The 12,500-nt window shown below is 46.1% G+C and overlaps 2 protein-coding genes across 2 annotated transcripts in view; both read right to left on the bottom strand.

Annotated features, from left to right (window-relative positions):
* Window positions 1–4,697, bottom strand: part of LOC135818183 (lysosomal cobalamin transporter ABCD4-like) — a gene marked incomplete at its 3' end in the record, with an annotated part of 15,989 nt that extends 11,292 nt beyond the window's left edge. Inside the window, 2 exon segments of the mRNA XM_065331531.1 lie at window positions 312–430; window positions 4,505–4,697. Coding sequence (XP_065187603.1) covers window positions 312–430; window positions 4,505–4,545 — 160 coding nt within the window.
* A 4,648-nt stretch (window positions 4,698–9,345) lies between these two features.
* Window positions 9,346–12,500, bottom strand: part of LOC135818182 (small ribosomal subunit protein eS7-like) — a 7,109-nt gene continuing 3,954 nt past the window's right edge. The window contains exons 4-8 of the mRNA XM_065331530.1: window positions 12,253–12,312; window positions 11,860–11,918; window positions 10,866–10,976; window positions 10,059–10,098; window positions 9,346–9,457 (exon numbers count right to left, since the gene is read on the bottom strand). Coding sequence (XP_065187602.1) covers window positions 9,383–9,457; window positions 10,059–10,098; window positions 10,866–10,976; window positions 11,860–11,918; window positions 12,253–12,312 — 345 coding nt within the window. The 3' untranslated portion in view covers window positions 9,346–9,382. The remainder of the gene's footprint in view (window positions 9,458–10,058; window positions 10,099–10,865; window positions 10,977–11,859; window positions 11,919–12,252; window positions 12,313–12,500) is intronic.

Below are 12,500 nucleotides of genomic sequence, written 5' to 3'. Positions count from 1 at the left end.
TCTTAGACCTAGTTATTATATTTGATCGAAGTCAAATATACCGTTAAGAAGAAGTAGTTGTCCTCGTGCCGTGTGGTCGTTCGTTCCTGACACTTACGAGCATCAGAGGGTTCACAAGACACACACACACACACGCGCGCGCGCGCGCGCACACACACACACACACACACACAGAAGGGCAGTAGGCAGCCCAAAACACGAAAGCAGTGACTACCACATGCTCTATTCATTTTTTACCAGGGGAATCATTGTGGTTTAATCAAGTACCAAAAGTCTCATCTCTTCATCAAGAATACGATAAAATCACCTACCACCGATCGCTGTGACAAGCATCGCCAATGCCAGGAGGGTCGCTTGTTGTTTGTGACTGACAAACGCTATTTTCGTCACTCGCCATACTTGCTTCACGAATCGCCAGTCAAGCTGGGGCCTGGAGAACACCGACAGCACAGCACAACACCACATAAATACCTGTTGCGAAAAGCTACTATGCTCGTGAAGCTCAAATGCTTGATCACATGCCGTGCATAGTACTTCCAGTTACAGCAGCACAACGCTAGGGTTCCAATGCCGTGAAAAACGACTTTTCCAACGAGGCACTTAAAGTAAAAAAATGCACACAAGTCGAAAATGGTGATAAAAGCAGAGTTCATTTTGATTCAGATCTCCATAGAATAAGCACCGGGATGACACAAAGGACGCAACAAGTCACTGACTCACTCCTCTGAGCCACACCTCTGAACCACTCCTCCATTCAATATCAAACATGAGGTATCGAAACATGTTCTGGCCGCGCCCAGATTCAAACCGAAGCATTTAAGGAGTGAAAAAAACTTCCCGTGGCAGGTGCCTCAGGCTCCCCTCTCAGGGCTGAACTCTCTTTGGTCCTTGGTCGTACAGATTTTAGGACCCTGTGAGAATCAGAGAAAGTTAGTCTGGTGCCTAGACCTGTGGCTTTAGTTGAGACCAGAACTGAGAAACAGCTAGTGTAGATAGGATGGGAAATACTAGCCGGCCAGCACTTGGACGCTTGCCGTTTCTTGGCTGGCAACGATGCAAACCACCGCAAAGTTGGCGAACAATGTGATGAACCAGAGCGGAATGCAATGGCAGCGTGAAAGGGAGGAACGCACAGTGCAATGTCTGTGAAACGTCTCAGAGCATGTGATTTCAGGTGAGGTGCCCAAATGGCAGATGACTTGACTTGAACAGCGCTAGGATAAGAGGTGCTAAGGTGCTTCGTACGCAGACCGGCACATGGCACATGACTGCAGGTACGTGGCGTGCAAATATGTTGTGCACAGAGAGCCAATATCACCCTTATCTCGGGGAAAATGTGCTCAAATGCACAGCGGTCAGTTATATTGCCCTGAAATGCTCGTGCAGAAATGCTCGTGCTCAAATGATTTCGCTGAACAGGTCACTTTGCAATTCCCGCGCTGAAACGGTCTTATTCCTGATGTTGTCGGCTAACTAGACCCAATTCACTCTGAACATTTCCTTCTCATTGCCTGCCGCGACTTCTTCCTCATATCTACAGCACATGTACTGTGCTTTGTTCTGGAGTATTTGTATTATGCAGCTGATAATGGACTGTACACAGCAGCCCCAAGTGAACTGATGAAGGAAGGCATTCAGCTGATACCATACGGAGGGCTTATAATGTGCGGGCTGGGCCGTACAGGCAAGAGCAGCTTCATGTCCCAAGTCGACAGCACATTTGGTGTGGAGCTGGAGAAGGTGATCTGCACCCTTGAGAAGCAAGGGTTACAGTATGTATAGAAGCAAGCTCAAAATTCTTACGAGCAGCAGTTGGCTTTGACGCACAGAGCTGTTGGACAAGAGAAACGGAAACGGATAGCAGCAGCAACACTGAGACAACCAGGCGTGGAGATCCCAAGGAACACCAGGTCCACATCCTCAAAGCAATCAACACCTACAACATCACCATCCGCTGTGACTGAGGCTGAGCAATCAGAGGCAGCCAGTGTGGGTGACTCCACTCTCAAGAAACTGATGAAACCACCGACACTGGGTACTATCCTCAATCACCTACCAGTTCGACCATGGAATCTCAGAAGGTTTCCACTGCATCCAAGCCGGAAGAGGTATCAGCCATGAATGCGCTGAAGGAAGAAAAACGGGAGGGGGAGGGGGGGGGGGACGCTTCACCCATCCACATCTGACGACAGGGTGTCTGCCCCACATAAAGCACTGCACGGTATGTGTACACCAATACTCTTTCCGAAAATTTAGGATGCATAACCTCTTCTTACTGCATAGTACTGCGGTACTGCTTGATGAAATATGATTGTGTGTGTGTGTGTGTCGAGTTTGCGCCCTGTACCAGTTCGCATTCCATTGTTCACAGGATCCATACTTGCCAACCCCTGGCAAACAGTTTCCTTGACGCTGATTTTGCCAATTTTTCCTTGATCTGCAATTTTTACATCATAATTGCGCAAAATATTATGACATCATAGTGACGTCACCATGACCACAAAACATTCGCAAATAGTACAGCATGGACGACAAAAAAGTACTTTTTCATGCGCCAACTCAAAAGTTCTCGCTCGCAAGACCTTCGTTTTGGGCACAGCACTGCGAGCGAGCGTCCGAAGCACTGAAAATCAACAAAAAAGGTGTTGACGGACATTTTCGAAAATCTGGTAGATGTTATAACTTTTCCGGTACTGTAAATATACAAATTTTCGGCAGCTATTTAATTTTGGCTATATTCGGCACCGACCCAAAACGCCTAAATTAAAACGCCGATGAAATTTTTCACAGCATCTGTCGCACTATACCATGCCCTCTACCCCACGCCGAAAATAAATCGCCGCCGAAATGTCAAAAATCGTGAAGTGCCGAAATTTTGTATATTTACAGTATACCGGGACGAAAGAGAGTTTTCCTTGATTTTTCCGGAAATTCCGGTAGGGTTGGCAAGTATGAGGATCGAGGGCTGCACTACAGCAAAGGCGCGTACTCGAGTCACTTGATCGGATTTCATTGAGCAGCACTGAAGCACTGTGAAACCTGTAACTAAAGACCACCGTGACTAGCAACCAGCCTGGTAATACAGACCACTTCGTCAGGCACAGACGGTCTCACATTCATATAATGGTTGTGCGGTGTAAACCTCTAACTAAGGACCACCTGCCACTAAAGACCGCTTTCTCTGGCCCCAAGGGGTGGCCGTTAGTTACAGGTTTTACTGGACTGTGAAACTTTGCATTTTGTTTTGCGGCTGAATTTGTTCACAGACTTCGTGGAATCTCAATATCCACCCCCCAAGAGACTGGACACTATGACAGAGTGCCGCATGCACACACTTGTGGAAGCCTCCCATTCACAACACTAAAATGCAGGCGCACCGGCGGAAGGCGGTTCTCGCGGAAACACTATTAAAAAGCACACGAACATTTCCGATCCAACGACGCTGCCCACCTTCAAGAATATTAATTAGGGGTGAAAAGAATTTTAGAACATTCGACTAGGTTTGCTAAAAAAAAAAGGAAGTTGGAGAGCATTCGATTCGCTACTTAAAGGTGTCCAGCGTTCGTCAATGCATGCGTAGGTACATGCAGTTCCATACTTGACTGCAGATAACAATGTACAGGAAAACCTGTCAAGGCAACCACTCGGATAAGGCGACTACCTGCCCCAGAAGACCACTGCAGCCAGGACCAAGAGATGCTATTTCCAGTAAAATCACCCTGGACAAGGAGACCACCTGGTAACAGAGACCACGTTTTGAATGTCCCTTGAGCGGTCGCCTTAGACAGATTTCACTGTACACTAATAGAGTGCAGAGCTCAGCCAGCCATCCTCGGCCCCAGCTCCCCATTACAGGTAACAGCAGCTATTCAAAAAAAAGAAACTGATTGCAGATTGTCCAGTTCTTGGTAGTTTTACGAATGTGATGTAGTGCTTGTGTGGACATGTGTGGGGGTTTTATTTGCTAAGAATAGTTCGCAAGCGAAGGGCATAGTTCGTCAGAATGTTTCCTCTATTGGGGTTCGTTTCAGCCCTGATACTAATAGACCACACTGCATCTATTTGTTTCTGTTAGGGGTAACGCTACACTGCCATACAGTGTAAATCATAATGGCTGGTCATTTCAAACATTTCATATGCCAACTTTTGATGTCTGCATCTACTGAACACCATCAAGGCATCATGTTACCAGAAACGAAGGACTTCTTTAGGTCGGGCCTTATAAAACTGTGCCCTGATTTACTGTACAAGTATTTCAACACACAACGTACATCCACAGTTCTTAGACCGCACTATTTAATGCTACAATAATTTTTTGAGGAATGTTGGATGAGTGGTATTTCGAACATTCGATTCCGAACAGGAAGCCTGCTTCCGCCCAACAACTACTATCTCTCCTACGTATTTGTCCAATCGCGCCTATATTTACTGGTGAAGAACAGCTAATGGTAGCTGATCAAATGTTGAATTCAGAAAAGGCATCGTAAAACATTGATTTACTCACAATTCTGCAGACGAACTCGATTGCGAAATATCAGGAATCATCCTGCCGACGTGCGCGACGCTACAACCTCCTTAGAACTTCCTTATAAATGAGCATCGTCAGCAGGCCAATCGCTGAGAACACTGAGCGTCAACAAACATGGTGATGGCGTCGTGTCACGAAAATACAGAATGTAAGCTGGGGCCAGGGCCTAGGTGACGTACGGATCGCGGAAGGAGAGAAACAAATACAATGAATTGTAATTCAAACTTTCGTATTTTTGCGCGTCATGCATGGCATGCCTTCCGGTCATGCACGTGGTGACGGTGATCACGTGCAGTCGTGCACGTGCGCGGTACGTTATGTATGTGCCATTCACGTGCCAAGTCCTTGTTTTGTATCATATTCAAGAGGACCTGAATCATGTTCCCTGGATAATAAGTATCTTTATTAGGATGACCCAGGATGGACCACACTGAAAATGAAAGTAAGCTCCCTCCTGCCAACTGTTACTTGAACAGTCTTGGTACACTAGTGCCAAGAATGGGGTCATGTAGGGATTAGTACGATCATGATTGTACTGGTAGTCCGAGACTCCGAACTGGTCGTACGCCATCTCATTTCTCAGCACCCGGGACTGCTGCAGTGCTGGCGGACTGGACTCACAACTCTGGACTACATTGTACTTCATAACCATGCATGATAACTGATATTATGAAATGAAATATTTGTAGTCTCCGTACCGTCAATTCTGCAGACTACAGTCATTAACCGCACACATCCGTTTTCCACAAAACTGAATATCCGGATAGGCGAGGGAACCGGATAATCAAACACACATAATCATTTTGTACCAGTGTATGCATGACATAGTCTCAAATGCTGTAAATCGGTAACCGGCAACGATTTTCTTCCGGATCGTGAAGGATCCGCCGGATAAAAGAGGACCGGATAAGCAAGGTCTGACGGTACAAAGATCATGATGATTGAAGTTCTCAATATTCTATGCCGGCGGCACGGCACCGTCCGTGACGTGGTGTAGAGTGCCGGTTATCCACATCCGATAATTCTGCGCAGCGAAGGACCGTCTAGCTCCATGCCATCATGGGGTTTGGATAATGGAGCCTCAAGCCACACATGACCAAAAAACATCATCATGCACATCCCCTCATGTACTAGTCATCATCAGCCGGAGACTATTCACACAAGCTGTTACCACATGATTTATTCAAAGCCCCGAGAAAAAAGGGAAACCAAGGAGGAGTCCAGGTGGAAAAGGAAAAAGGAGAGATGTCAACATTTTCAAAATGTCCTCAAGCACTTCATTACCTCAGTCTCTTCAGGTGGATATAGGCAGAAGAAAAAACTAGACTCGAGTGACCAACACTGAGAAAACACTGTCAAGTGATAACAAACCCTACAGCCAGGCATTGAGTGCCATGTAGATCTGCATGCATGTGTGAAGAGGTGTGAACCGAGCGTGATATCGGAATGTGACCGTGAACAATGCGGAAGCCGCAATGATGTGTGCGCTGAGTCCTCCTCAAGAGCCTCAAATGTGTGCGGCTGTGAGTATACACGACATTCACACATCGTTACGAGTCATACCTGCCAAGGCTTTGCAAACCTGAGAGTGGGACAATGGCATACAATCACACCTAGGTATACTAGCTGTGAGGCATGCGACAAATACCGTGACCTTTCTACATGTGACTATCGGGCCTGTTGGATTATTAAAAATATTCATCATACTTTTGCCGATATCGGGACGGTCCCGGCCAAATACTAGGGATGGTTGGCAGGGGCAGGTATAGTTAGTTCAGTAAACTCAAATTTGTCGTCCCGGAGTATTGTTATCACGGTGAGGAACACGCTGATGACACCTCTTCATACGGCACCGTATTACCGGTTAGGATTTTCTATCATGGTTCTACTCAGTATTCTAGTAAAACCTATGACTAACGACCACCCCTTGGTGCCAGAGAAAGCGGTCTTTAGTGGCAGGTGGTCCTTAGTTAGAGGTTTGCACCGCACAACCTTATACGAATGTGAGACCGTCCGTGCCTGGTGAAGTGGCCTGTAGTACCAGGCTGGTCGCTAGTCACAGTGGTCTTTAGTTACAGGCTTTACTGTAATAATATTACGTGTGAGAGTCATCACTCTCCTTTTCCGGTGTTGGTTCTCACTAATCTACCTACTAATGTATTACTACATAGACACTGTTTGCTTTTCTGCTCTGGTGGAAGACGGTGATGAACAGCCAGGGAAGCCAAAAGCCTGCACTCGTTGTCGTTCGCATGATCGCCGGTCATACATTTACTAACTTGGTATGCGACCGTGCTCAGAAGGCAATCGTCATACAGGACAGTACAAGTAAGAAATTGTTTCAAATGTATTCTTGCTAGGACCAAGAGGACGGATCAGGAGGTGTACCTTCTTGATAACAGGACATGATTATTAATAATTACTAAGAGTGCCATGCCATGCGCCACACCTGTACAGTAAAACTCCCCCAAATAAGGGCAGGTTGGGACCGAGCACTGTCCGCAACACCGAATATACATACAGTGGGTGGAGATTTTATCAAGAGTATAATACCAAGAGTACATATATGGTTTATGTACTCTTGATAATACGCGGTAAGCTCCCAGGGAGCTTATTTACTCTTGGTTTTCCTGTATACAGTGCATTTCAAAACTATAGACGCGTAGGGTTTTTGAAATATTTCAAATTTGGCTGGAACTTTTTGAGAATAGTTTTCGGAATATTGCTCAGGATCGCTCCACAATTACTCTCATATAGTTTCTAAAGGATTGGATAACAGACGCCCAATTTGGAAAAATTTATGCACAAAGTGATCACAGATTTTATGTGGTATAGATGCTGGCATAACGGTTTTTGCCTAGGTACGCGTCTATAGTTTTGAAATGGACTGTAGTCTGTCCCCTTGGAAAAACGCGATTCCGCGGCCGCGGCAAATTTCGCAGAAATTGCCATCATCCGCGGAAATCACGGAATCCACACTACGCTCTCGTATTGCATGCGGATTTTGAATTTTTTAGGATAAATTAGTAACATTACTACTCAGAAAACAGCAGAAAAACTACTTTGCAATCTGTTTGAGCACATTATGCTCTTGCGAGTGTAGGTGAGTGCAAAATCTCCAAGATTCTTCACTCTCATTCAGTTTGTGACTGCAAACTTTAGTGTGAAAAGTACTCCTTCATGCAAGGAGGGTGAAAAACTTGCAGAAAGTGCCGCAGATTTTTGATTTTACCACAGAAAATGCCGCAGAAAACCTCCCTTTTCCCCGCGGAATTTGCCGCGGAATATTGAATTATTGGCCGCGTTTTTCCAAAGGGACAGTGTAGTATCACACGACGATCGTTTCGCCATAGAATGCTGACCAAGGAGTACTACTTGTAAGAAAACATACTCCCCGATGCTGACCCTGAGCTTGAGGGGAAGTGATCAAGCTCTGTATTTTGCGGTCATGCGTACACCAGTCGCCTGGTCACCGTGCCTGCAGGCTACAATTTTCACATCAAGGTTAAACTCAAAGGTTCAAAGCAGGGAGTCGTAAGAGGCTTTTCCGACTCCCTGGTTCAAAGGTTCAACTCAATAACATAATATATATTCGCGGGATGTTCGAGTGACACAAACGGGCCCAAAATGGCTGAAAATGAGCACGTGACCGCTTACTCAACCGTGTTCGATTGGGAATAAGAACCGAACACTGCATCGCAGCCTTTTCGGACCAAAACCAGTCGACTCAGCGGCCAAAAGACTACAACATATGGACCGATCGCAGTCATCCGCGCTTTTATAAGAACGAAATGGCGTTTTTGTGACTTTTTCCATACAAATCCCTATCTAGTAGGGCACAGTCACCCAATTTCGGTGGAAGTGCGCGAGTTCGATTGGGAATAAAGGAGGAAGGGAGCGTCTCAGCGTCCTCGGACCAAGACCATTAGACTCAGCACCCCGAAGACTACAACTGGTGAAAATTTGATTTTAGGGTATACTTCCCCTAGCTAAGGGGCCGTCCGGGGTTACCGATAGTTTTTGCAAAACGAAAGGTTTTAGTATTTTTCAGCACCGACCCACCCACCTACCTTTTCTGCAGGTAAAACGAATTCCAATAAAATATTGATGTCAATTTTCGATACCCAGAAGTAACAGGGCATTCTCCATCTGCATTCAATAATTATTTTCAAAACGAAACTCCTTCAAACCCACCCACCCCCAAACGAAAACTTTTCGTTTTGAAAATATTATTGGTAACCTTGGACGGCCCCTAAGGCCGATTCATACTTCATTTCGCTCACATGAACTTTATTCGCGACGCAACGTGTTTCTCGTACGCAAAATGAAGTATGAATCGGCCTTTAGATGTCATGAGCTACAGTAGTCGTGCGTCGAAGAACAGGGAGCCCAAGTGCTATATTAAAGAACGCAGTGAGATTTCTGAAGGAAAGAAGTAAGAACGTTCCAGGCTAACCCCTTGGAACAACGTTCTCGGACAGGCGACTCAACGGCAGTTGTGCGTCCAAGAAAATCGCTTCCCGAGGTTAGCAAGTTCTTTGAAACAATTCATACTGGATCGTATGCACACTACATACATATGTACTATAATGTAGCACAGAAGCTACCACAACACCAACGTTGGCTGATGGGCTGTGGTGTTCTTGGCCTCCGCGTTCTTCGACGCGCGGCTCTACTGCACTGTATACTGAGAAACGATCGTCCCTGGTTGATTTCATTCAACAACAAACATGAAGGACTTTCTCTAAGGCCAGGCCTGCGTCAGCTATGAACCAATGAATGGATTAACTCATATAACACCAGAGCTACGGAATTGGTCTGTTTTTAGTATTTTTAAATTCAAAAATTACACATCTATTCCTGGGTGGGGAATTCAAATGTGACATCCTTTCCTGTCAGCCTCTTGTAGACGGTGATGAAAGTATCGAGCTGCACACGAAAGCACAAAAAAGGAAACGAAATACTTAGTGCTACAACAAGCAAGATGAAAATTATAATGCACAAACTGACAGCAAAGTGCAGTCAAAGTCTTCTGGCGAAGTCCTAGTGCATTTCGCAGATAATCATGCCTTTGCCCATTTTTACTGGTTCGAGGGAAAGACGCAAACGGCAAAAGTCTGAAGAAACAATTGAATGTCACCACCAGGACTCGAACCAGGGACCGTCGCTTGTAGGCAGCGATGCTCTAACCACCGAGCTATGGTGTAGTCGTCATCCCAGCAGAGACCGTTCGACAATCTCTTCAGACTTCATAACTCACACTTCTTGTGAATCCACACAGCTCATTTTGGTAGAATTATTATCACCATGATTTGAGAGATTCAGCCTCGCCAATAGACAGTCGCAATCGATACTGCCTAATAGGGATGCTCACATATGATATCACCAAATGCAAACTTCGCGAGGTCTCCCAAGGACCATGAAAGAGACAAGAACCACATAAGCTGCCACCCCCCCCCCCCCCACCATACACACAAAGAAAACTACCCATAGCAAAAAGCTACAAGCGTGGCAATATCATAGTCCATACCTTGTGCTCTACGTTGGTCTGTTGAGACTTGTCCAAGTGCCTGCGAATGCAAGAACAAGAAGAGTGGCATCAATACTCGCTCGCCCCAGGTAACCAAGCACCCAGCAGTGCGCCACAAACAGCTATCAGCACGAACACGTGGTATTCCAGTGCCATCGAGTGAGACTTTCTAATAGTTATAGGCCATTCACAAGACGTGCAAACTCACTTTTATCGTACCGTTTCCAAGGATATTTACTTGCATACAATAACTTGGACAGAGGCGTGCAGCTGACTTTTAAACTTGGCAGGGGGCCTTGTGGTCACGACTATACTTTGCACGCCAGCGGAAGTGTCGGTTATTGAAAGTGTGTACTGCAAATGCAGTGCTTGAACAAAGGAAAAGTTAAAATTTCCCGGCATTTTCAGGAGGCCGCTCTGGATACATTGACGTGTGCAAAGTTTGACCAGCGCCATGTGAACTGGATCACGGTTTGGCGGTGTTAACCTTGGTCACACACGTGCATGTGCTTGCAAGTCGTGTGAATTGCCTATACGAGGGTTGAGGGTTCTTGCAGCTTAATACATAAAGTGTGTGCATGCCCTATACCACTTTATTTAACGTGAGACGGCCAGCCTAATCAGGTAATAATGGCGATATTATTCATAGCAACCATATCACTAGAATAATGCGGCTACTCCAAACGTATCATATTACTGCTACGGAATAAACCATGCAGAACAGATTCCAAGATTGCAAACAAAGACACGAATGTACATGTACGCTCACACACCCTACCACCTGATCAAGGAACACACGTCACTCACACTTTGATCAAGTTGCTGCCATCAAGCTTGACACGGGTGCGTCGGCCCACAACCTCAGCCGGATAGACGAGATCCTCCAAGATGCTGTCGTGGACGTGAGTCAGAGTACGACTGCAAGCGGGCACGAAATAAAGAATAAACGCAACAAACAACCGTATGCATCACCAGGAGGATCAGCCAACACTCAACCTACCAGGTACTATATCACGCCAACAGGATGTACCATACGATTGGACTCCCCAGCAAATCACATTCTCGGGTTAGGTCCACAACACTTCATCACGTGTTCCCAGCAACACAGAAGTAGTACTGTTACACGCCAAGAGTACCGAGGGTATGTAAATAACAGTGTGCAACTACTTGGCTATGCTGCATAAAACAACTCGCAAGGCGAAGTTCTGCATCTTGCATCATTCGCCCGACACGCAGCAATGCACAACAGAAATTACTTTTAGGGAAATGTTGCAGGCTTCTATACAAGACAGGTATTTCTATGTACAGTCAACTTCGCTAATAACGACTGCGGATATAACGACAATTCGCGAATAACAACAGAATTTCCATGCCCAGACCAAGGTCCCATCTAATGAGACTTCGGGTATACGGATGATGTCAGCACAAACGTAGCTGCAAACCTCACCAGTGACGGAGGAGAGCAGGGAATTGAGTGCAATGTTAATCTAGCGGCCATATGAAAAAAGCACAACCCTTGGGAAAAGACGTTGGCTTACCCTTGATGACCGCAGACCCCACAGAGTGAGCAAGTCTGCATTGGGTCGTGTCCATAGAGACCTACAACTACCATGAACTTAAACAGCACACACTTCGCGAATAAGGACACTTTCCTGATGAACCCGCCGAGTGTCTTTATAGTTGAATGTATGTCCACACAAAAACCAGGCTTATGTGCCGACAATGTATTGCGAAAACCAGGGTATGAGACAGGCTTTAATACAAGACACTACGGTATAATGAAACCGGAGGCACGCCATACCTGCGGGGACGGAGCTGCTTTTGGCGAGAGCGACGGGTAGGCTTGGACAGGATTCTCCTCTGCAAAGGCAGAAGGTCAAGGAGGATTCAAACAGCACAATAAAGAAACTGTCAGCGGGCACCCTGTAAAACGTGTGTGTGTGTTACATAGCCAATCATGACACATCCATGCAAACCAGAAGAAGTGCAGAGCTGCTCAATGAAATCCAATTAAGCGAGTCAGCGCCACGTCGGACGCCGTGCAGCGCCACGGACACCGGGATGGTGAACCAGAGCAGGGCGCAACCTCGACTCCCGCCATCGCATTTCATTGAGCAGCAGTGCAAGTGATGGACAACAAACCACCATGCCTGGAAGTCTGTCAAATCGATCGAGGACGACAACAACCACTCACCTGAGCCAGGAAGACAACGTGGCGACTGAATTTCTTCTCAAGCTCACGCACAAGTCTGGTCTGTCAAGCACAAACACAGCACACACAACATGTCGTCAGTGCTACATGACCATGGATATCGCGGTGCTGAGTCCCAAGGAGTACAATATTACATTATAGAACAACACGTTTCATTGCACCCCATATACTGTGTTGCAGTGTTTTGTTCTGTTATTAGACACCCGGAGCAAACAACGGTAATGCTATTT

Source organism: Sycon ciliatum, chromosome 5 (genome assembly GCF_964019385.1).
Source record: "Sycon ciliatum chromosome 5, ocSycCili1.1, whole genome shotgun sequence".
NCBI lineage: Eukaryota > Metazoa > Porifera > Calcarea > Leucosolenida > Sycettidae > Sycon > Sycon ciliatum.
The sequence above is the reverse complement of the archived record's forward strand: the minus strand, read 5'-3'. Positions and strand labels throughout refer to the sequence as shown.